Source organism: Phascolarctos cinereus, unplaced genomic scaffold (assembly GCF_003287225.1).
Source record: "Phascolarctos cinereus isolate Bilbo 61053 unplaced genomic scaffold, phaCin_HiC Scaffold_5;HRSCAF=322, whole genome shotgun sequence".
Taxonomy (NCBI): Eukaryota; Metazoa; Chordata; class Mammalia; order Diprotodontia; family Phascolarctidae; genus Phascolarctos; species Phascolarctos cinereus.
The window spans coordinates 418,702,239-418,727,865 of NW_027555958.1; the positions used below are offsets into that span (position 1 = coordinate 418,702,239).

At 40.1% G+C, this 25,627-nt stretch overlaps 1 protein-coding gene across 1 annotated transcript in view; it reads left to right on the top strand.

Annotated features, from left to right (window-relative positions):
- The window catches only part of SELL (selectin L), a 40,921-nt gene that overhangs the window by 8,544 nt on the left and 6,750 nt on the right, over nt 1-25,627 (top strand). The window contains exons 4-9 of the mRNA XM_020974687.2: nt 967-1,074; nt 2,336-2,521; nt 5,400-5,585; nt 8,628-8,813; nt 11,529-11,657; nt 21,640-21,658. Coding sequence (XP_020830346.1) covers nt 967-1,074; nt 2,336-2,521; nt 5,400-5,585; nt 8,628-8,813; nt 11,529-11,657; nt 21,640-21,658 — 814 coding nt within the window. The remainder of the gene's footprint in view (nt 1-966; nt 1,075-2,335; nt 2,522-5,399; nt 5,586-8,627; nt 8,814-11,528; nt 11,658-21,639; nt 21,659-25,627) is intronic.

Consider the following 25,627-nt stretch of genomic DNA (forward strand, 5'->3'; position numbering starts at 1 on the left):
AGTAAAACTTGAATCATGATGTTTCTGGGTATTTCTGATCTTAGAGGATGTGTGCACATATACACAAACTTTGTCTCTAACCAACCAAGAAAATGATCTAAAATAAACTGCAGCAGGATGTGGAGGAGGCTAGGGGGATAAGGAGGGGAAAGGTCACTTTCCTAATAACGGGATCTGGGAACTGAAACTTAAAAGCAGAGAGAGTGAGCAGGTCAATAGCTTAATCTAAAAATCAGGAAACATTTCAAATGATCCTCAATAGCTCTCCCTAGTAAACAATTATTTTCCTGAACCAATTGGAGATAGTCAGAATTTCCCAAATAGTTATTTGGTGAACAACAATTAATCTGGACCAGAGGTATAACTAGGGTGGGGTAACTGTGGCTTTATCCCAAGGTGCTGAAATTTAGAGGGAACCAAAAGCACCCCCTGGGGGGGTGCTTCCTTCCCACAGGTAGCCACATTCTAAGTAAGCTAATCCCAGATACAAAAATTCCTAGCTGTGGCTGTGGTTTGGACGCCATCAGTTTGGGACTGGTTATAATTTTAGGTGGGTTGGGCTGAAAGTTGCTTTGCAATATCTATGAAGAAATGGATTGCCAAATAATTGAGCAATAAACATGAGGCTACATAGGAGCATTTTAAAAAGAAAAAAACCCTGTGTATCTTTTTAAATCTAATAATGTAAAAACTATATTAAGACTTCAGCCCATTGCATGCAAATGAATGGTAATGATTATAGAGGAGCTTATCTGTTCTTATAGAGATTTATATAATGTTACTGTTATGACCTTGAACAATCTACTTTACTTCTCTGGGCCTGACTTTTTTCTTTCATAAAATAGTGGGCTGGACTCTGATGATCCCTAAGGTCCTTGCTGTCACATCATTACAGGATTCTACTTAATCTTAATGGTTATATGGATTCAATAAGATTTAAATTTATTTTTTCTGACTATCTTAAAGCTTCCTGTCAGCCTTTATCCTGTAGTGGCCATGGAGAATGTATAGAAACCATCAATAATTACACCTGCAAATGTGATTTGGGATACTACGGCCCCCAATGTGAGAATGGTAAGGTCTCACCCTTTTTTTCCCTTGGTTTTGTCCAGTCTGGGAATAAAGTTATGAGGGGAGTTGCTATTGTTTGTCTGAGCTGTTTGGCATAGCCACGAAAGACATTCTGAGAAGAAGGAAGTTTCAGTAAGAAAGTTGCCCCTTTCGCAACACTTTTCTTTTTCTGTAAAGATTTCATAAGTCACCACGATGTGTCAGGAGAACTTTACTGGTCAGGAAGCAAACATATCATCCACCATTGAGAGACACACCCAATCAGAGGGAACAATCACCTTGTCAACTTTAGTCTTTTATACATCTCCAATGGGAAAGCCAAGAAAATAGTGGGGGAAGCTCATGTAGGTACACAAAGAAAAAGTACAGGTTTCTATCACTTTAGTGATAGAATCATCCCAGAGATGTCCTGTAAAGGGCTATATTGGACAGGTAGTCCAATAACCTCATAAGGTGAAGAACTTTGCCTGAAGTCACATAGCTCATGAGATACTGGACATCACGATCCTCTTTGGGCTTCTCTATTTCCTATAACATAAAGGAGCTGGATTAAATGAACTCTAAGATCTCTTTTAGTTAGCCTAGATCCCATGATCTTATACTGTAAAAACCTTTCTAGACATCAGTCTTCCTCCATAAGATGAGGAAGCTGAACAAGGTGATTTCAAAGGTGGTTTTTTTCCTACCTCTGAAATTCTATGATTATATAGTGCTCCAGGTGAGGACACAGTAGAGTAGGAATGAGCTGGCTACTCCTCTCTCTATTTCATGTATGCTGTAATTTACCCTTCTCTGTGTGCTGCTTCTGATGACAGAAGAGGCCCTTTCTTTCATTATTCAGCGCCTAGTAGAATACCATAAAGAGAAGCTGAGAGGCAGTGTCACCTAGTGGCTAGATAACCAGCCTTGGAGTCAGGAAGAACTGGGCTTAAGTCATCTCTCTGACACGGCTATACAATCCTGGGAACACCTCTCAGTGCCCTCCTCTCTGCCCCAGCAACTCTCTAAGACCATACATTGAAGATTAGGTGCTGATCTGCTTTGACAGATGGAGTTTCCACACTGGGAGTTCCTTTTACTAATGGGATAGCAAGTCTCATTCCCATCCCTCCATTCTTCCCCTTGCTTCCCCCTCCAAAGGGAGATGCTAATAGATGAACTTCCTAGCTGGTTGTTTTCTGGAGTTGGCCACTTCCAAGAAAACATATTTAGATCCATGAAAGTTCACCATCAGATAATTCCCATGTTTCTTTCCTCATCGAAGTGATTCAGTGCGAGCCTTTAAGGGCACCAGACCTGGGAAGGATGAACTGTACCCATCCAATAGATGACTTCAGCTTCAGCTCCATATGTACATTTAGCTGCTTGGAAGGAGGATACTTAGTAGGTGCTGAAGCTACAACCTGTGAGGCATCTGGGAACTGGTCATCCCTCCAGCCAGTGTGTCAAGGTAGGCCACTTTGCCCTGATGTACTCTGATCTTCCATGATCTCTCTGACCTTTACAACTGCTTTGCAAACCCCATTAAACAAACCAACCAACCCTCCTGCAACCCCCATGACTATCTCATGTAACCCTGGGGGAGTCCTGTGTTTCCTTTAGAAGTCAGGAGATGAAGGTATTAAAATCTGCTTCTGCCAGCAATGGTATGACCTTGGACAAATAACTTTCTTGTTCTGGGGCTTGCTGTCTTAATCAATACAATTAGGACGTTTGTGCAGGTGATCTCTCTAAAGTCCTTCACAGCTCTAATATTCTATGAAGCTGCAGTTCTCAAGACTCACCTCCATTGGCAAAGGACGTGATGTGAATCAGACTCTGTTCTCTGTTCTATAATAAAGTCCTCTCTGTCAAGAAAAACTAGTACCAATCTGTTCACTCCTAGAATAACAAAATCTTTGGTTCAAAGTTGGGTTGTGCTTTAAAAACAGCTTTTTAAAAACTTGGTATTCATGAGATAAAATTATCGCAAGAAATGAAATGATGTTTGGAAAAAATTCACAGAGAAAGAATGATGAAGCTCTTTTGTAAAACCAATCAATTGGAATGAGAAATAGAAAGGCTCCTATAGCACGTAATAATGACTAGCCCTTATGTGGCACTTTTAAGGTTTGCGAAGCACTGCACAAGTATTATCTCATCTTGTCCTCACAACAACCCTGGGAAGAGGGTAAAATCTCTAAAATCAGGATAACTGGAATATTAACATTAGTTAATATTAATAGGAATGTTATCCTCATTTTACAGACGAGGGGACTGAGGGTAAGTGACTCGCTCAGGGTAACACAGCTTGAGTGTCTGGGGCCACATTTGAATTCAGGTCTTCTCCATTCCAAGTCTGGTACCTGATCTACTACCACATCACCCACTTGTCTTCGTTCAGCACATCAAAATTCACGTTAGGGCTAGATCACCAAGACCAACCTCTTCATTTTATGGCTAGAGAAACTGAGTCGGTAAGAGACTGAAGGACTTACCCAAGGTCACACGGTACCTCATTGGGTCTTCTGCTCTTTTCCTTGGTGATAATTATGACACTGGTTACACAGCATTCATTTGACAATAGATATTTATCAAAAGTCTACTGTGTGTAATTCATTGTGCTTAGCAGTATGTAAACACGAAGTGAAGGTTGCCCTTTGTTCCCCCACCTACAGGTAGAAGCCTTCCCTTGCATCAAGTAAGTGTAGTCAAGCAAAGCGAGTCAATACAGTGACCCTAGCTGATGATGTATGCCTCCTTCTACATCTCTACTCCATCACTTCTATGCAATAGTTCTCATTATTGGGAAGTTTTTCCTTCCATTAAGAATAAATCTGGGGGCCGCTAGGTGGTGCAGTGGGTAGAGCGCTGGCCCTGAAGTCAGGAGGACCTGAGTTCAAATGTGGCCTCAGACCAAACACTTGACACTTACTAGCTGTGTGACCCTGGGCAAGTCACTTAACCCCAATTGCCTAAAAAGAAAAAAATAAAATAAAAAAAAAGAAGAAATCCACCTCTCTGCAAATTCTGCCTACTGGTCCTTCTTTCAGGTGACAAGCCCTCCTTCAAGTACCTGTCTTTGTATTCCTAGTGCCCAGCTTGGTGCCTTGTACCTAGTAGGCAATAAACAAGTGCTTTTCCAGTTGACTTACTGATCAGAACAGCTATTGCCTCATGCCTCACCACACTCTCTCTTCTTCACATTTAGTTCATTCCCTGTGGGTCTCTCATCAATGGAGATGTGAGAGAGCAGAGAACAGTGCAGTTTGACTACAGCATAGAATTCATAGAGAGAAATGACGGTGGCAGATTGTGGAGGGCCTTGGATGCCAGGCATTTTTGAGCTGTGATGATAGCAGCAGAATTGGCGTACTTGAAAGATGCTGGATTTGGCATCAGAGGATCTAGTTTTAAATCCTAACTCAGTTATACTACCTGTGAGATCTTGGCAAGTTATTCAACCTCTCTGGGCCTCACTTTCCCCGTGGGTAAATGAGGGGGTTGGACCAGGTGGCCTCTAAGTTTCTTTCTGGCTCTAAACCTAAGTATACTAAGGACGTGGTCAGATTTATGCATGAAAATGTATCTAGGAATGGAATAGATATGGAATAGATTAGAAAAGAGAAGGGAATGAATCCACTGTAAAGACATGTGAAATTATCACAATAGCCTAGGTGTGTGGTAGTGAGGGCCTATGTGATGATAGTGGAAATAGAGAGGAGAGGACAGATATTATAGAGAAGGAATTGATGAGACCTAATTGGCTATTAAAAGTTAAGAAAGAAAGAAGAATAGAAGGTAATACAAAGGTTGGGGACACAACAAATAAGCAGTGGTGCCACAAAAGGAAATTGATGGTAAATGTAGAGAGATAGATAAATAGAGCATTTTTATACATTTACTGTGTACCAGACACTGTGCTAATCTCCACAAATACAAATATAAGCAAAAAGAAAGCATCCCTGCCCCATAGAAGCTTACATTTAAATGAATAAAGATAATACAAAAAAGAAAGTAGAAAAAGTTGGGGAAGGGTGAAGAAATGGTTCCAGAAGTCATAGGCTAAGTGGGTTCTGAAGTGAACATGGCTGGCATGGTGCTTCCTTAAATGGAGGTTCCAAGAACACTCGCCAATCAGAGAAGAAGGCCACAAGGGTGGAAATGTTACCACCATGAGATGGCCACTGGGGTCTGGAAAGTCATCCAGGGAGTCATGGGCTGGGCCAGGTTTGAAGAAGGAGTAGACTGAAGGGGGAAAATGCCAAAGATGGCAGATTTAGCAAGACAAAGATAACTCTAAAAATGCTGCTCATGTTTCTTTTTTCTTTTTCTTTTTTTTTTTTAAGTAACTCAGTGCAAGCCTTTAATGGCTCCAGAACATGGAGTGATGGAATGCATTCACCCCCTGGAAGAATTCAGCTTTACCTCCAAGTGCACATTTAGCTGCTTAGAAAAGATGGTATTAACAGGTGTTGAGGAAGCTACATGTGAAGCATCTGGAACTTGGTCATCTCCGATGCCAACATGTCAAGGTGGGTAACATTTCAGGATGAATGTGCTTCATTAATCCAGTCAGTACCATGTCTGGGCAAAGGGAAAAGCACTATGAACTGGCTAGAAGTCTACCTGTTCTCAAAGGGAATTTTGCATGCAGAAGGTCCACTTTTGGGCTCCTTGAAAGAGTTTTCAATGACTGAGATTCTTGAGTTGAAAATTTTTTCTTCCTTTTTCCCCCCCCCCCAAGACGGCGCACAATCTGACATAGGCTTTACATTTACATACCCATTAAACATATTTTCACATTAGTGAAGTTGTAAGTAAAAATTAAAACCAATAGGAGGAACCATCAGAAAGATGAAACAAAATTCAACTTCAGGTAAAAATAAGTGAGAGCGATTCAACTTCCATAGTTCTTTCTTTGGATGTGGACAGCATTTTCCATCCCGAGGCCTCTGGAGATGTCTTAGATCCTCCTAATGCTCAGAAGGGTTCAGTTTAACATTCTTAGTCATTGCATAACGTGGCTGCTATTGTATACAAAGTCCTCTGGGTTCTGCTCACTTCACTCAGCATCAGACCATATAAGTCTTCCCAGGTTTTTCTGAAGTCAACCTGTTCATCATTTCTTATAGAACAATAGTGTTCCATTACATTCATATACCACAACTTGCTCAGACATTCCCCAATTGATGGGCATCCTCTCAACTGACTGAGATTCTTAAAAGACTTTGCCACCTCTAAGGCAGTTCATTGTCATAGACACCAAGAGCAGTTGTACTGTGTGGTACCTTTGTCCTGTTATATTTTTTTTCCAGCAGCCCATCATATGAGCTTTAGTTGGTCAATTAGTCAACAAAAATTTATTGAGGCATTGATATGTTAGCCAGATATTGGGTTAAGCACTGAGGATATTAAGAAAAATAAAAACAGTCCTTCCCTTCAAGGAATTCACCTTCTAATGGGGGAGACAACATATAAATAACTAGAGGCATATAAGATGTAATCAGAATAGAAATAACATAATATGACCCAGGAATAATAATAACAACTAGAATTTCTATAACATTGTAAGGCTTACAAAATGTTTTACAAATATTATCTTATATTATTCTCACATCAACCCTGGGAGGTAGGTACTATCATTATCACCATGTTATAGATGAGGAAACTGAGGAAAACAGAGAGAACATAACTTGCCGAGGGGCACACAACTAGTGTCGGAAGCTGGATTTGAACTTGGGCCTTCCAAGTTCAGTGTTCTATCCATTGTGCTACCTACCTGCCTACCTGCTGAGGTAGTGTCATCAGGATATAGATGCCACTGATATTCTGATGTAAATTCATCACCATCATCTCAAGGTCTCCTCTCTACTAATCTAGTTGCCCTTCTCTGGACACTCCACAGCTTGTCACTGTCTTTCCTAAAATATTACGTCCAGACCAAAAAAAAATAATGCCAATATGGCCTGACCAATGTAGAGTATAGCAGGTTGCTGAACAGCAAAGGGTTTAAACATAAGGAGACCAAATTTGGGCAATGATAATACCATTAACAGCAATGGAGAAGTAAGGAGAAACAGGATTTTTTTTCTGGGGGTGGAGAATAGGGGTGCCAAAGGGGAGTCTGGCTGTGTTAAGTTTGAGATGTTAACAGGACATCTATGTTTGAGCTTTCCAGTATTTGAGAGATTCATGATTTTGTAGGTGTGAGTCCAATCAATCAATAAACATTTATTAAGTACTTACTATGTGCTAGGCAATGCTCCAAGAAATGGGGATGCAGAGAAAAAGCAAAAATGGTTCTTGCCTTCAAAGAGCTTACATTTTAATGGATAATACACCATGTACATAAATTACTGTATACCAGATAAATGCAGAATAGATGGTCTTAGAAGAAAAGGCATTAGAAATTAAGAGGCAGGGGTGGGTGGGAGGAAAAAGACTGAAGCAAAGTTACAGAATTTGAGAGTGAGAGGTTAAGACAGAGATAATTCCCTCCATTGTCACAGATGGCAAACATTCTATGATAGCAGATGCTGTTTGAAAGTTACCATGGCAGAAGATTTCATTGCTCTACGATTTGGTGACAACATTACAGATTCAGCTAAGCTGGTCCTTGGACAATATATGCATAGTCTATCCTGGGCTCACATTGAAAGCTTTTTCATCATGGAAGGACCTACCAGAGCTTATGTTTCCCTAGTATATCATTCTACATATTGAGGAATCACAGTAGGACTTTAGTGGAGGATATATCCAATAAGTAATGTTAAGTCCAGAGCTTATGAGCAAGATTTTTGATGGACATACAGATTTAGGAGCAATCAAAGTTGTAGGACTGAATCAGATCACCAAGGGGGAAGTCACCATGAGAAATAAAGAGGGCCAAGAGTAGAGCCTTGGAGTGGGATGTACAGGGTGAGACGAGAGGAGATAGAGTTATTGAAGAAAGCAGAGAAAGCTGTCATAAGGGTAGCAAGAAAACCAGGTGAGTTTAGTGTTATGGAAGCCAATGACGAAATTAATATTAGCAAGTCAACAATGTCAAATGTTTCCAAAATATGAAGAAGGATGAGGACAGAGAAGGTGCCACTGGATTGGGTAAAGATGAATTTAAATGAGTTAAATGTGGTACATAGGTATTTATGAGGCAGAGATTTCAGAGTAGTCTCTAGAAAAAAATAAAAGGGTTTGAATTTGACCAAGAAAGTGAAGACATACACTGGGGCAGATGTCCACCTTTCTGTTGTAGTGTTTCCCTCACCAAGGTGTTTTTCTTCTCCTGACTGTAGAATAGCCCTTATTCCTATTCTCCTAATGGGGGTAAATGTTAGGGAATGAATAACAATGGGGGTAGGATGAGGAGTATGGAAAAGTTATTGGAGGGATTTAGGATCAGAGAGCTAGAATTGGAAGGGACCTCAAAGGTCACGTAGTCCAACTTCCTCATTTTTATAGATAAAGAAACAGGTTAAATAAATTTCAGATTTGCTCTGGGCAATTCTATATTGAAACCTATAAATCATGGAAAGTCTCTGCCAGATGACATGTGTGTTTTCTTTTTTTTGTTTCAGGGACTCACTGTGAGCCTTTGATGACACCAGAACTGGGAATTATGAACTGTACTCACCCCCTGGGACATTTCAATTTCAGCTCCAAATGTACATTCCGCTGCTCAGAAGGAATGTCCTTAATAGGTGCTGCGGAAACTACATGTGAAACATCTGGAAACTGGTCATCTCCAAAGCCAATATGTGAAGGTAAGTCCCTTTGTTAGATGTATCTTTTTCTCTCTCTTGGTGTCTGTCTGTACCTCTCTCTGTCTCTCCCTCTCTCTGTCTCTCCCTTTCTCTGTCTCTCTCTCTCCAATCAAGGAAATTCAATGATTCTCTTCCGCTATGTTTCAGCTTTTTTCTTCTATCTTGACCAATATCTGACTAAATTATTTCTGCCTCAGGTACCTTTGGGCTCTCCCATCAGTTTCTGACTAGCAATAAATCTCTATATTTAACTATACTCATCATTGGAAGGCATAGTCTGTCCCTGGAACTGTATCATACCAGATATTAACGTATGCTGAACATTTCCCACCAAAAGTCTGTGTCAATAAATAGTTTTGGCAACAAATAAAATAAACATAGTAAAATCCAAGTTGCAGGAACAGCATATGATCTACTAGCTGCCTAGAAGCATTGTATTTCCATGAACTCATCTTATGCTTCCCTGGCTATGTGCCTTTGTTCATGTCATTCTTTCTAACTATAGTGATCCTATCCCCCTTTCCATGTCCTTTCCCCCATTTTCTACCTATAAATCTTATTCATCCATCAAGGCTAAGCTCAAAATGCCACTTCTTCCATGAAGCCCTTCCCAATCACGTCAACTCAAGGGTTCTTAACAATTTTTGCGTCATGGACCCCTCTGGTAGATTGGTAAAGATAAATGAGACAGACAGATAGATGATAGATAAATAGGTAGATCATAGATGATGGAGCATTTATTAAATGCTTACTATGTGCTAGGCATGTTGCTAAGTGCTGGGAATACAAATACAAACAAAAAGAAAGACAGTCTCTACCTTCAAAAAGCTTACTCTGATCCCCAGAGGTTTTTTGCATTCATAATTGAAGGAAGTGCTAAATTTCAGTCAAAATAAAGAGATAGTTTTTTTTTCCCCATCCAAGTTCATGGACCTTTCTGAAATCCACCCGGAAATGAACTCAGAGTGCTTTGTAGCACTCCGATTACATCCGGCCTTGCCTTCTGGTTATTTGTACATATTTCAGCTTCCCTACAAGACTATAAACTACTTGAGGGTAGGAACAATTTCTCATACATTTTTATGTCCCCCACAACATGTAGCATAGTAGGTGCTCAAATAGGTATTATTTGTTGAATGAATAGGGAATGGAAAGTGCCTACTAAGGCACCTGTATGAATTAGGAGAGAAGTGTGAAATAAGGTTGGAAAGAGAGGTTGTATGCCTGTATTGCTAAGTAGCAGTGGAAGAAAACTGTGAGAAAGCTGACTAAGGGGGGATGTCAGTGCAGATTCTTCTCATCACTTAAAGGAAGCTCCCAGAATGCACTTGGATGACTGGCTCTAGAGCACCTTGAGGTGTCTGTTTGCTCAGAGAGGACAAGGGCTGCTCCCTTGGGGCTGGGGGTACTGCATACAAACATTTCTCAAGTTTTCTCTTAGCTCCATCAGGCCCAGCCCCAACCCTCTGTTGCCTAGTTACCTCCATCTTGCCATGCCTTTCAGGTCCTGGTCACTTTTTTATTCCTGAGTGATAAAGCAAGTATTTGAATGTCAAAACATTCACCCAAATGTGCTTATAGAGACAAATGATTGGAGAGTCTGCATTCTTCTCGGGGCAATTCTTAACTCTTCCCCTGACTAGTTCTAAAGGATGAGGTTATGGAGTCATCCTTTTGCTCCCTTTAAGTGACAAGGACAAGTAGAGAATGGATCAAGCTGCCATTCATTGCACTCAGGGGAATTTAAAGCATCTGCTCATCATAATAATAGCACTTAAAGATTTGCAAAATGCTTTACATGTATTATCTCATTTGATCCTTACAACAATTATGTGAAGCAAGTGCTATTATAATCTGCAGTTTACACATGAGGAAACTGAGGCACAGAGACGTTTAGCAACTTGCCCAGGATCACAGAGCTAGTAAGTGTCTGAGGCAGAACACCAACTCAAGTCCCTTTGACTCTTTCTACTTGCCAATACAACAACCTATGGAAACTTGAATTAATGGGGATCAAAAAGCCAAAAGTGATGGGAACATAATGAAGTGTCCCCTGACTGGTTGCCTGACTTCATTTAGACCCAATTTAATTTTTTTCAGTCCCTAATAACCCAGGCATGTTAACTTACATGGCTTAAATTATAATAACAGAACCTCTCATTTTCTTTGGACACTTGGTTGCATCTGAAGCCATGTACATTGTCCCATTGCTCTTCACGCCCTTGGCTCCCAATTCTGATGCAATGCTGTGATGGCATAGAGAAGCCACCAAACATCCTTGAGTGAAATACCAAGACAATATCTCTCTTCTAGGAATCCCTAGAAAAGAACTCTCTTGGAAAGGCTAGTGTTTCATGGGTCACAGGTTAAAAACCCTCTGATCTAGGCAAAGAATAGTTTGGATTGGTAAGTCTGACCTCTTGTCTTGTCTCTATCATGGAGTCACAAGTGTCATCAGACAGATTTAGTTTCCTCATCTATCATATGGAGGCAAGGAGAGAAATAGATCCTCTACGTACATATCCGATGAACTCTGCTACAAAGCATTAGAAGTCTCCAGAATGGGAACAAGGGAAACATGATGTGCTATAGATGAATGTGAATTTAGAGATAAAGGGACTTTAGACATCATTTAATATTTAAACGTGAGTGTTTATACCACCAAGGGAGAATATGATCACTGTATCATGCGTGTCCTGTTGTTTTCTCTTCTAGGGTCAAGAAATATTCTATCACCCATCAAAGAGGGTAACTACAATCCTATCTTCATCCCTCTGGCGACTCTAGTCACTTCTTTCTGTGGGCTAGCATTTATCATTTGGCTGGCAAGGAGGCTGAAGAAAGGTAAGGGCATTTTATCTTCTATATGGAAATCAGAGAGGATTATGGAAACAGAAAGGAAGTAAAAATATCAAAATTAATATTACTTCTAGTTTCTTTCATATTGATTCTACAATGTAATTGATTCACACAAATTTTATAATTGTGTCTGCATCTCTTAAAGCCAGCTTGTTCTTAGTTCAAAGGTATAATTAACAGAAAAACTGTTATCTATCATATCTTATCTTTAAAGGTCTACAAGCTATTCTGGCATATTGCCACAAGAAATATTATTCATCTTTACCTATCCTTGTACAATTAAGTAGGGAATTATCTCCCTAACAAACCCTAGGCACCAGAGAGTCTGCTAATAAGGTCTGCTAGATGCAGATGGCTCCCATAAAACAATTGACATTCCTTAATTGTCAGAGAGGGGTGGTTACTAGCCCAACATGGGGGTTAGCCCATTTTCTTTAAAATAACCAATCATTGTCTCCACTCCCAAGATGTTGTTTACCCTGTAACCAATAGCATTGTTTCCCCCACCTACCCAACTTGTACTCCCCCAAATGAAGGCTGGTGAGCCCTACCTCGGGGTCTTTGGTCATTGAGATAGGCTATTGACCCAATTTATTGGTTACTGCTATCCTAACTAATAAATCAATCAGGCTCAGATCATCCTTTCTAAGTTTACCTTAATTTTCAAATGCAACAGAAGAAAACACATAAACTCTCAAGAAACTGAACACAGTAGGTTCAGATAAAGTCTCAACTGAGAAATACACACAGCTCCAGGTTCTATAAAGATCAATTGGTCTTAGAAATAGTCAGGACTTCATGTGCTCTGCCCCCATACTCATAATTTTTGGAACCAGTCAACTGCATGATGCAATTTATTTAATGTATATCTGGTGCAAATTCTGGATGGAAAACACACAATCCTAGAACTTTCTTTCCTGCATTTTCATGCTGAGAATCCATTGAGATTAGATTCAACTCAACAAAAATTAATTAGGGGTCTACTATGGGAAATGTGTTAGGCAAGGTTTTGGGAGATACAAATATAAAACATGAAACAGTCCCTTGTTTCATAGAGGTTATTGGAGGATAGAATAATTTCAAATATCAATATTTGATATTCAAATAATCAATAGAATGATTAATAGGTATAGGGACAAAGACAGGACCTGTAATTACTTTGGCATAGGAAACTCCTTTTGCCAATGCAGGTAGCAAATTCTCTGCCTATAGCATTAAGCTATGATTTGTTCAGGGTCACATGGCCAATCTTGTCAAAGATGGGACTTGCATCTGGATTTTCTTGGCTTTGAGGTAAACTGTTCATCCCCTGCACCAGAGGTATTAAATATGAGACCAGCTGGCTACATGTGGTCCACAATACTCCTGATCATGGTCCAAACCATATTAAAATGTAATTGGAAACATTTAAAATAAATAGAAAGACAATACAACATAAAGAATATCACATTTTAAAACTAAGTCAATAGGTGGTTCACAGTGATCCTTATGTATGGATTACTGGCCTCGTTTCTATTAGAGTCTGACATCACCACCTCACACCATGCTACTTTTCTAAGTATACAGGAAAAATCTAAAACAAAATGGTGTAACAAATTCTACAGGTATTGCTTCATTGTGGGTATGGTAAACAGAGTAACGGAACTAGAGTCAAAAGATCTGACATTTATTAACTATGTGAACTTGGGCAATCAATAAACAAGCATTTATTAAGGACCTCCTATGTGCCAGGCACCAGGGGATACAAAAAAAAAAAGAGTGAAACAGTCTCTGTCCTCAAAGACACTACATTCTACTGGGGGAGAAATTGTGTCAATATATAGTTATATACAAAATAGGTACAAGGTGATTTTTTTTGAGGGGTATGACATTGACAGCATGGAGAATTAGGAGACATCTCATGAAGAGGATGGCACTTGAACTGAGTATTGGAGATTGGGGCTTCTGAGAAGTGAAAGTGAGAGAGGAATGCACACCCGGCATTGGGCACAGCCAGTGAAAAGGCAAAGAGATGGTAAATGGGGTATTTGTGTGAGGAACAATAAGGCAGTTTTGATTGGACCACTGGATATATGAAGGGCCATAATGTAAAAGAATGCTAGGGAGGTAAGTTGGAACCAGGTTGTGAAGAGCTTCAAAAGTCTAACAGAAGAATTTATATTTGATCCTATCGGCAATGGGGAGCCATTGAAGTTTACTGAGGAGGAGAGTAACATGGTCCAAACTTTCTTTGTGACAATCACATTGGCAGTTGTGTGGTGGATGGATTGGCATGGGGAGAGGTCTCAGGCAACGCTGCTAATTATGAGGCTATTATAATAATTTACGTGAGAGGTGTCAAAGGCCTGAACTAAGGTGGTGGTATGTGGATAGTGGGATAGGAACAGATGTAAGTCATATTGTAGAGGTAGAAATAACAACCTTTGGCAACTGATTAGATATGTGGGATGAGTGAAGGCAAGGAGTTGAGTCTGACACCAAGGTTATGAACTTGGGTGAATAGAAAGATAGTGATACCCTTAATACAAGTAGAGAAGCTGGGAGGAGGGTGAGTTTGAAATGACCACTACTTGGTTCTGATTTAGACATATGAGGTTCAGAGGCCCACAGGACAGTTAGTTTGAAGAATGCAGTAGGAACTTTTTTGGTCCCAATTGAGATCAGAGAGCCTGGAGGGTGAGTCTACCAACATGGGAGTCATCTGTTTGTAACTAAATACATAGCGGCTGATAAGGTCACCAAGTGAGAGACTGGAGATAGAAGAGAAGGGGGAGTAGGAAAGACCCTTCAGGGTAAATCCACAGTTAAGGATAGGAGTGTTATACAGACAGCAAAGGAGCGATCAGATGGGTAGGAAGAGAACCAAGAAAAAGCAATGTCCTGAAATCTCAGAGCAGAAATGTATTTAGGAGAAGAAAGTTGTCAACAGCGTCCAATACTGCAGAGAGGTAAGCAAGGAGATGACTGAGAAATGTTCATCAGATTTGGTGATGAAGGGATCATTGGTAAGAGTTGAGTGATGAAATCAGAAGCCAGAGAGATTGCTAGGGGCTGGAGAAGTGAGAGGGAGGAGAGGAAGTAGAAGCAGGGATTGCATAGTAGATAGCTTTTTCTAGGAGTCTGAGAAAGAGAGAAGAAGATACAGAACTGTGGCTCGGCAGTTTAGTGAAGTTTTTTTAATAATTTTTTTGGACAAGTGAAACTTGGGCCCATTTGAAAGCAGTAGGAAAGGAATCAGTAGATAGGGAGAGATTAAAGATTGGAGAGAGGTGATGATTTGGACGAAATCTGCTGGAGAAGGCAGAAGGGAAGGGATCAAAGGTATATACCACTAGATCTAATCTAAGAGCTTAAAAGTTCCAGGTCAGAAATCCAGCAATAGTGCTCTTTGACAACACCTTCAAAGCCTTTCCTAATTGCTCCAGCATATGGCAGCCCTAACAAATTAATATGATTTTTGGCTTAATCTGGAGTTTATTAAGGACCTATTCATGCAGGAAAATCCTTTAACATCTGATTTATACTTTATGAATATAGTCAGGCCTGAGTGAGACAGAGAGCCCAATTGAGATTAGAGAGCCTGAATTTGCAATGCACCCAATCACCAGGTTTTCATAACTCTCTCTAGCAGTCCTCAGGGGCTCCACATCAAGAGTAAACATCATGGATGGTGGAGGTTACCTTGTATTGAGGATTACCAGGGCCAAGGACAAGAGGGCAAAGAACTGATTGATGGAAGAGAGAACAAACTTGAAATGGCCAACCATTTCAATTCAATTGAATGAACATTTATTAAGTGCCTACTATGTTCCAGGTACTGTGTTAAGCACTGGGGACATAAAAAGAGGCAAAAGACAGTCTCTGCCCTCAAAGAGCTTATAATCTGGTAGGGGAGACAACATACAAACAAATATACAAAACAAGTTACATACAGGATAAATACAGAATAGTTAACGGAACGCAGGCATTGGAATTAAGAGGGGTTGGGGAAGGCTTCCTCTAGAAGGTGGGACTTAAAGGAAGCCAGGAAGGTCACTAGTCAGGGTGGAGGAGGGAGAGTGTTCCAGGCATTGGGGACAGCCAGAGACAATGTTCCAAGCTGAGAGATGGAGTTTCTTGTTTGTGGACCAACCAGGAGGCCTGTGTCACCGGATCAAAGACTATACTTTGTGGGAAAAGATGTAAAAAGACTGGACAAGTAGGAGGCAGTTAGGTTATAGAGGGCTTTGTTATGTAGTTGTTCTTAGACACAATAGGAAACCACTGGAGTTTATTGAGTAGGAGGGCTTGACATGATCAGACCTGCATTTTAGGAAATTTACTTTAGTGACTGAATGGAGGCTTGATTGGAGAGGGGAGAGATTAAGGGCAGGCAGACCCACCAGCAGCCTGTAGCAATAGTCTATGTGTGAGGCGATGAGGGCCTGTATCAGAGTGGTGGCTGTGTTAGAGGAGAGAAGAAGGCATATTCAGGCGATATTGCAAAGGTGAAATCAGTAGGCCTTGGCAATAAATAGCTTGGATATGGGGAGTTAGAGACAGTGAGGAGTCCAGGACACCTTCTAGGTTGTGAGCCTAAAGGACTGGGAGGATTGTGTTGCCCTCTATGGTAATAGGGAAGGTAGCAGGTTTGGTGTGGGGTGTTAGGGGGAAAGATAATGAGTTCTATTTTGGACATACTGAGTTTAAGCATTTGGATCTTGCTCATTGGATTTACTTCAGTACCTTAAAAGAGCAAATATCCCTGGAATATATTCCGTGGACAGTGGAAGTCAACTCCAAATGTTTTTTTCTTATACTTAACCATTTACAGCAAAGATATGTTTGTATGGTGCATGCATGCTGTTTAAATTTGAGGACCCTTCCTAGACTGTCCAAGATTTTGCTTTGAAGAAGGCAGTTCTAGGATTTATTTTTCCCTGCCCTTAAAAAGGTGAATAACCAAATGTAGGGTCCATGTAAATATGAACTTTAATTTAACATTAAAAATTCATTCACAAGAGGGATTGCTAAATTGTCTTTCTTTAGGTTTTAGGGTGGTGGATAAAGTTTTTCATTTTTTTGAGATTTTAGGAACCAGCCCTAAATTTTGTTCTGGATTCATTGGGCTGGTGAATGAAGAAATACCGACTTCAGTGTATTTGTAGCACCATACCTTCCTGCTACCTAGTCTCTCTGGGAGGGAAAAGACAACTGGAGAAGAAGACAGAAGGGTGGGGATAGATGTTTCAAAGTAGTTTATACCAGCTCAGTAGGGGCAAAGCAGAATTGAAAGCCACCAAAAAAGGAAAAAAAAATCCGAGTACCACTCCTATAACTCTGACTCACCTTGTCTTTTAAGTGTGTTACAACCTGAAGTGTTGGCTAAACCTGTTATTTTGAAATCACACTTTTAACAGCAAGATCTATGTAAAAATGTATCATTTTCGATGTTTCTGGCATCACATTTAACAACAGACCACCTAGCCCTGGTTAGCAGAAAAAAATAAAATGGTGAAATTAAATTGTGTATTTAAAAGAAAGGCATTAACGTCTCCAAATGGTCCATTGATGAGTACAGATCATCCACTGCCCAGAAACCTTTATTTTAGCCAATGCTGCCTTCGCACTGCATTGCTATTTGAAATTCCTCAGTACCCAATGAATTAATCTGTCCTGTTTACAGGATGTTACCTTTTAAAAGTGATTTTCAGTTAGTGGGTTCCCATGTGTTGTCCATAGGCTACCAGGGGTCCTTGAAGGTTCTCCAGGTCACTCATGGCATTGTCCAGGGTGGGAGGGAAGTTGAGTGGTACTCTGGATACAAGTCTACTAAATGCAACTAAAGCACTCAGATCAATATGGCCACTGTTATTGGCTTTGATCATGATTTCCATCCTGAACCAAGGTAAGAGAGACTGCCTCAGGTATAAGGTCAGGGGAGGCCAGAGGAAGGAAGGTTCTTATGGAATTCTTCACCAGAGGAGATCACATCCATCAACCCCCACTATTGCCCACCTTACACCTACCTACATGAAGCAGAACGGTCCATTGGAACATATGCTAGCCTTGGAATTGGAATCTTGGCTCAAATACTGTCCCTAGTTCAAATCCGAGACCTGCCACATGCTATCTTTGTGACTTTGGGTAGTTCACTTAACCACTCAGGGCCTCAGGATCCTCATCTGTGAAATGGGGTAGGGAGGGTAGATTAGATGATCTTTAAGGACCCTTCCAGATCTAAATGTATGATCCAATTTGAAAATGATAAGATTATATAAGATGATCTTCAAGAGTCCTTCCAGCCTTAAATCTATGATCCTATGATCTCATAGTTCCCTATTAATTCTCATTGCCTCCTGCAACCCAGAATAAAAGGGTAAAGGAGTGGGCAGCTTCCATGTATTGTTTGGGGGGCTCTTTTCCTCCTGGCAACAGGTTGTGCTCTGAAAACAGTTCATGGACCCCTGAAGTAACCATTTGCCTAGACAGCCTTTAAAGATTTTGAATAAGGAGATGCTTTACGTCTACATTTCAATGCCTGAACAGTCCGAGCCTATGTTATCCAACAAGGAGTTTGGCCAAGGCTGAAATTGGCGGTAATGAGAAAGGTGGTGGGTTGTTTTTTTTCAGTCTTCTCCCCCAGAGTCATTTCTGTACGAGATCTCAGACGGATAGCATGATGATTGACGTGCCACCGCTGTGGGAATTTCAAAGTGGGGGCAAACAGGAAACAGATAAAAGCTAAATTAGTTACGGTTATGCCAACGAAGAAAAGAGACGCCCAGAAAGATCACAGAATTCATAGGCAATTAGGACTGCCGTAAAGCTACTTTTAAAAAGCTCAGATTTAGAAAAAAATGCTCCCTGTCAGATTGTAATCTCCTTAAGGATGAGGACCATGTCTTATTCATTCTCTTCCCCTCCCGTAGAACTTAATATAGCACATTGCACATAGTAGGTGCCCAATAAATATTTGTTGAGTTGAATTCTAACATAGATAGTCCCAATTTACTAATAGGCCAGACTTTCAAGAGTTTGTTTGCAAGCAAATTGCTTGGAACTCAAAACAGGTTTCTTCATAACAAGAGCGTTGCAAATGGCGGTTAGCTAAATAGATCTGAGGTGGTTATTTAAATAAAAATGTAACTGAAATATGGTTCACGTACAATGAAAAAACAGCACATGACTATGTTGAAAACATGTGGTATTTCAGTTATATTATGGGCTAGCTGGGAACTTAACCAGTTTATAACATTGCTTTTTTGTGAAGAAAAATAAACACCCTGTGGTTCAGGGGGGTCAGGAAATGTGGAAGTTTTGGGAATTTGTCTTTCTCTTCCTTCTGCAGGGAGTTAGGGGAAAGAGGAATTTGATGGAGAGAGGAAAGGACCCAGTGGGGCAGAGAAAGTGATTAAAAGGTCTGAGGAGTCTAAGAGAAGTGAGAATGCTGAGGAAACTTGGGAAGGGAATGTGAGAAACTGAAGGGAGGGAGGTCCAAGTGTGGAAACTACAGGTTGGTAGAAAGGCTCAGTTCCCATACAGCCCTTCAGAGGTCCACCCAGAGCCTTTGACCTAAACAAGAGCCTTAGGATCTGGACCTGGGAACATTTCCCTTCCTCTCCCCTCCAAGCACATTCCCACCAAGACAGAATATAATAGGTTCAGTAATGGTTTCCTTTTTGCTCCCCAGCCCAAGATGAGACTAGAACATAGAAGGGTACCAGAAGCATGTCTTTCCTCTTAACCTTTGCTTAGCTGGTTCCCTTTTACACAATAAGAGGGGGAAATGGTAGAGTGGAGAACATTTTTCAATCTCCTGTATCACAAGGACTGGCTGAGCATCTGCACAAATCAGAACTTCTCGTACCTTTTATCATCACTGTAAGGTCAGCAAGTACCAGAGGAGGAAACTGAGGCAGAAGTGCTTTAGGGACAACTTTTTTTGGTTGCATAATAACAAAACCAGAATAAAAACTTAAATCCCTAACCAGATGTGGCCTGAATCCACCACTGGCCTTCATTCAAACTAATGCATTGTTGTGTATGTTTTGTGGTTGGGAGAGTTTTCCACATGAACCCATGCACAGGATGAGAATAGGGCTTGAAACTAAACACATACCCACTTAGTTCCCTTTTCTCTAAAAATAAGCTCTCTCTATAGGACTGGACCCTTATTGATGTACAGCTGTAGCTTTCATTGTTTTTTACTTGAGAGAAAAGCACATAAAAATAGGCAACAAAATTTGTAATGAATGAATGAATGAATGAAAAAGCATTTACTTAATGCTTATTAGGTACAAAGCAGTATGAATACAAACTTGAGGAGCTCACATTCTAATGCAGGAGACAACATACATGAGAGGCCAGAGACAAGTCAGATATGATACAGAAGAAAAGCAGAAGGCTACATATTTTTGTTCATGTTTTTCTACAGATAAAATCATATTTCTGGCTTGATCTTTATCTCTTGCTCAAGCTTCTTGAGGGCAGAAACTTTTGTTTTTGTCTGTTTGTCCCTAATACCCAATAGTAGTTAGACTAGTTACAGATACGGTAATGAAGAGAAGCCCAGACAGATTACAGAAGTCATAGGTAATTCGGGTTACCATAAAATAATAGATAGAACACTAGGTGGTGCAGTGGATAGAGCATTGGGCCTGAAGTCAGGAAGACTCATCTTCCTAAGTTCAAATCTGGCCTCAGACTCTTCCTAGCTTTATGACCTTGGCAACTCACTCACCCTGTTGCCTCAGCTCCTCGTCTGTAAAATGAACTGGAGAAGGAAATAGCAACCCACTCCTGTATCTTTGCCAAGAAAACCCCAAATGGGGTCACAAAGAGTCAGATATGACTGAACAACAACAATAAAATAGTAGTTGCTTTTTCGAATGAATGTATTAGTTGCACCTGAGCCACATTATCAACAAAATGAACGTTGGGAAGAAATTTTTCTCCTGGGACTATTTCTATAATGATCTTTTTTTTTTTTTGCTCCAGCTCCCCTAGAGAAAGAGTTCTTAACCTAGGTTTCATGGACTCATAAGGGGTCTGTGGATAGATTTCAAGGAACCCATGGGAAAATCCAATCTTTATTCAACATAATTTTTTCTTTTGTAATCCTTTCTCATATTTTTGTTTTATTTTATTGTGTTATATTATATTGTTTATTTTATTTTATTGTATGCATTTAAAAACATAATTCTGAGAAGGGGTCCATAGTTTTTACCAGATGGCCAAAGGGTTCCATGACACCAAAAAAGTTTAAGAAGTTCTGCCTAGAGCAAGAGCTGGTCCCAAAGGACCAGAGATTTAGAGCTTGAGATGACCTAGTCCGGTTCTCTTATTTTATATATGAGGAATCCAGACAGATCAAGTGATTTGCCAAAGGTCACTCAGGGAGCAGGGAGCAAAGCCAGGATGTGAAGGTTGGTTCTCTGCCTCCAAATATAGCGGTCGTCCCATCGTGTGACAGCCTCTAGGAAGATACAAGCATTGTCATTCTGGGTCAGACCCATGGTCCCCTCTAGCCCAGTATTCCCTGTCACTTTGAGAATTTAGAGCTTGAAAGGACATTAGTCTCTCAATGAGTCTAATCTTCTGATCTTATAGATGAGGCCTAGAACAATTGGGTGACTTGCCCAAAGCTTCAACCCAAGGCTTCCAACTACTCCAAACCTACTCCATCACTCATCATTACCTGTAGTCAAATTCTGATAATGGTACCAACAGTTAGATCACATTTATTAGGTCTCTTAGAATTAATATCTCTAATCAGTAAACTTCAAAAGGAACATATGCCAGGCCCAGCATTGTCTATAGAGTAGACATAGTAAAGGTTTAGTTGAGTTGAATTTTAAAAAATAGTTGGAGGTGGAAAGGGAAAATCTTTCTGAAGCCTTCCTTAATAAAAGTATGATGAATCTTGGTATCATTTTCTTACCTATTTTTGTTGATGACATTTGTTTCTTTTTTTCCCCATTGATAGGCAAGAAGTCTCCCAGAAGGTAAGTGTCTTTCATTAAGGAACTTCCTCTGTCAAAATGTCTTCTAATCTCTCACCTCTGCTGGGTCCTTGCCTTGCTAAGGATGCCTTCCAAACTGTAGCTGAGCTGTCCCTTCATGCTTATTCCAAAATGTGCATTCATGCTTCTGGCCCAACTGAAATCAGCAGGTGGAACTGACAAGAACGTCATTCTTAGGGTTTGTGGAACAAAACACAAAGAACAAAAAAACTAATACTCATCCATTTATGTTTATGTGGTGTACCCTATTTAAATTTGGGGACCCTTTCTAGACTGTCCAAGATTTCCCTTTGAAGAAGGCAGTTCTAGGGATTTATTCTTCCCTGCCCTTAAAAAGGTGAATGCCCAAATGTAGGGTCCATGTAAATATTAACTTTAATTTAACATTAAAAATTCATTCACAAGAGGGATTGCTAAATTGTCTTTCTTTAGGTTTCAGGGTGGTAGATAAAGTTTTTCATTTTTTTGAGATTTTAGGAAGAAACATATTAGGTAATAGGAATTGTTGAGATGAGAATTCAAAAGCATCCCAATTGGCCAATAGAGAGTATGCTGGGTCTCTGGGGAGTCTGGGACTGAGGCTAGAGCACAAGAGGGTAATTTTTGTCTCGATGGATTTAGTAAATACTGCTTGCTAGTGTAGATGGTTTCTCTCCCCTCCCCCTCTCCCCACCCTTCACCCCCAACTTTGTTGGTCATGTGGGAATCGCAAGGCTGGAAACTGATAACATCTACAGATTTATTTCCTGGCCACACCCACTGTGTGAAAGATTTACCTGGTATCAGGGGACAAGCTGGCAGCTGCAAAAGCCCCAGCTACTAAAATTGCTTCTAGTTGAAAGCAATTCAAACCAATTAATATTTATTGATCTCCCTTGAGGAACACAATGGACATGCAGGCAGGAAATTTAAATGTATCAATATTAACTTAAAATTAAAAAGTGATAGAATTGTAAGCTCCAGAAATTAAACTAATCCTGACCCTGTGGTTCCGGGGTTACCAGAGTAAACTATGGTTAGTGCTAGAGTGCTGGTGTTGAAATCAGGAAGAAGCAAGTTCAAATTCTAATAATATCAGCTGTGTGACATCAATCAATAAGCATTCATTAAGGGCCTACTATGTGCCAGGCACTGTGCTAAGCACTGGGGATACAAAAAAAGGCAAAAGATAGTCCTTGCCCTCAATCTCTCTAAGCCTTCTGCAATGCCTTAAATGAGTTTTTTTTTTTTTTATGGGAACCAGTCTTCACACTTAGGAAATTATAGACCCCTGAAAAATTATTTTACATTTATTTTCTGTGTATTTTGTAGCTATTTATTTGTATCAATGTTGTTTCCCCTCCTCCTAGTAGAAGATAAACTTTTAAAATTTACACATACACTTTCGTTTTTGTTTTTACATCCCTAGCATCTGGAACAGAATGAGTCCTTAATATATCCTTATTGAACTGAACCAAAATTGATACGCTTAAGCTGTATGGTCCATTGGTTCAATTGATGTTTGTTGATTGACTGTCCAATCTTAAGTGACTATTTCTTGAGCATTGACAATGCAAGGCATCAGGATAGATGCAGTGGAAAATAAAAAGACATGCAAGACTTGTCCTCTCCTCCATCTTGTTGGGGAGCTAGATATCTGTGAAAGAAAATTAATAGCAATACTAAAGAAACTAGGAAATTCTAGGGTGAGGAAATTCCTTTGACGAGAGTTGGTTGGCACCTTCTGTACAAGTCCAAGTCTTCAAGAGCTGGCATAGGCATTGAGATGCCACATGAATTGCCCTTGGTCACATAGCCAGTATGTGGTCAAAGGTAGAACTTGAGTAAGATAATACATGTAAAGTGTTTTGCAGATCTTACAATGGTATGGAAATATTAGCTATTGTTATTTTTATTATCATTTGTCATTACAATAATACTGATAATTACTATTAACTTGAGTATTTCTGGCTTCAAGGCCAAGGTTTATCCATTCTACAACTCAAATGCTCCTAACAATGTTATATGTTAACTAGACGGTGATGTCAAATTGGAAAACCAACCGGTAACTCTTCAAGGAGTGAAGAAAAGCACTTTTCAGCTGGGATTGGACAGAACTGGATAGCTGACTAAGGGAGGGGAGCAGAAACCACATCAAACTTGCAGGGGCTCTAACTAGGCTTGTTAACCTGCAGGGACTTTCTGGTCTCTTCTGGGAAGAAGAAGGGGCAATCAGAAAGAAGGAGAAATCAGAGAGAGTCAAAACCAACAGTGGTGGTTTCAGTCTCAAAAAGCTATTTTGACTTGGATTAGTAGAGGAATTGATTTCAGATGGTGAGAGATTTAGTTTCATGAAATAAATAACAGCTTTGCTTTGGGCAAAATGTCACCATGTTCCTGGAAAGGCCAAAAGGGAACCAAATATAGCAAGTCTTTGAGACCACAGTCAAGCCAGGACCCAGGTTCCCAGGCTCTGCATTCATAGTGAACTTGAGCTGTTCAAATGCAGCTGCAAACATGCTCACCAGGCTAAAGATCAAAGCACTGGGGGAAGAAAAAAAAAGCCAAAAAAACACAAAACCTCAAGTTTTAGAAACACTCTCATCTGATGTTGGGCATCGCATCTTCCTGTGTATCTCATCTCTCGGGTAATCATTTGCCCAGGCAGAATAGAAACTCTGGAAACGTAACGAGGTTGTGAACAGAACTTGTTCATATAAGAGCCAAAACAGACCAAGGATTAAAACCACAGATATCCAGAGAGTCAAAGGGTCTTAACGGATACCACCCCACCAATAGGGATAAAAGGAAGCTGGGTGACATTCACCCCACAACCCTTGATATTAGAAAACACTAAAGCTAATCAGAAATTAGTTAGGTGCCCATGGAACTGGGAGTGGAGTTTTCTGAATGCTGGCAGAACAGCATTATTTCACCATTTGCTTGTTCTCTACTCAACATTGAACAATGGAGCATTGAGCATTGGAGCATTAAACAATGATTTGTTTTGGGAAAAAAGAACGACCCTAATAAAGTCCAAAGGTCATATCAGAGAAATTGTAGAAAGAGCACAGAACTGGGAATCTTGGAGACCCTAGTTTGAGTCCCAGCTCCACTTTTTTTCTTTTTTGAGGTGAGGCGATTGGGGTTAAGTGACTTACCCATGATCAAATAACTATTAAGTATCATGGGTCTGAGACTGGATTTGAACTCAGTTCCTTCTCACTCCAAGGCCAGAGCTCTATCCACTGCGCCATCTAGCTGTCCCCCAGCTCCACTTCTTACTAATGGTGTAGAGAAAACAATGAACCTCTTTAAGCCTCAGTTTATTTGCCTTGGCCTTTCCTACTCATGCCATGCCTTCTTGCTTGGAATGGCCTTCCACGCTTTTCCAGCTATCAAAAATCCTGCCCAGCTTACGTACCCCACCTGTTCTATGAAATCTTCCCTGAGCATTTCTGCCCAAAGTTCTTTGAATTCCAGTGTCATTTTGTATCTGTCCTATTTGTTTGTCATTCTTTAAGATAATTATTTTTCTTGCGCAGATATCTAGTTCCCCAACCAGATGCATGATAAGCTCTTTGAAGAAAGGACAAGTCGCACACATCTTTACACTTTTCACTGCATCTATCCCAATGCTTTGCATTGTCAATGCTCAAGAAATAGTAACTAATAGATTGGAAAGTCAGTCAACAAGCATTGATTGAACCAATGGACCATATAGTTTAAGCATATCAATTTCAGCTCTATTCAACAAGTATTTATTAAGGATTTGTTCTATTTCAGACGCTACAGATGTAAAAAACAAAACAGTCTCTTAAAAATTTTATACACCCCATGCCAATGAAGTTACAAGTTCCTTAATCTTATCCCTAACTCAGTCTTACTCTTATCCTTAATATTTATTTATCTCTCAGGGTTGTTGTGAATCTCAAAAGAGAAAACGTATGTAAAGAAAGTAATATGCAAACT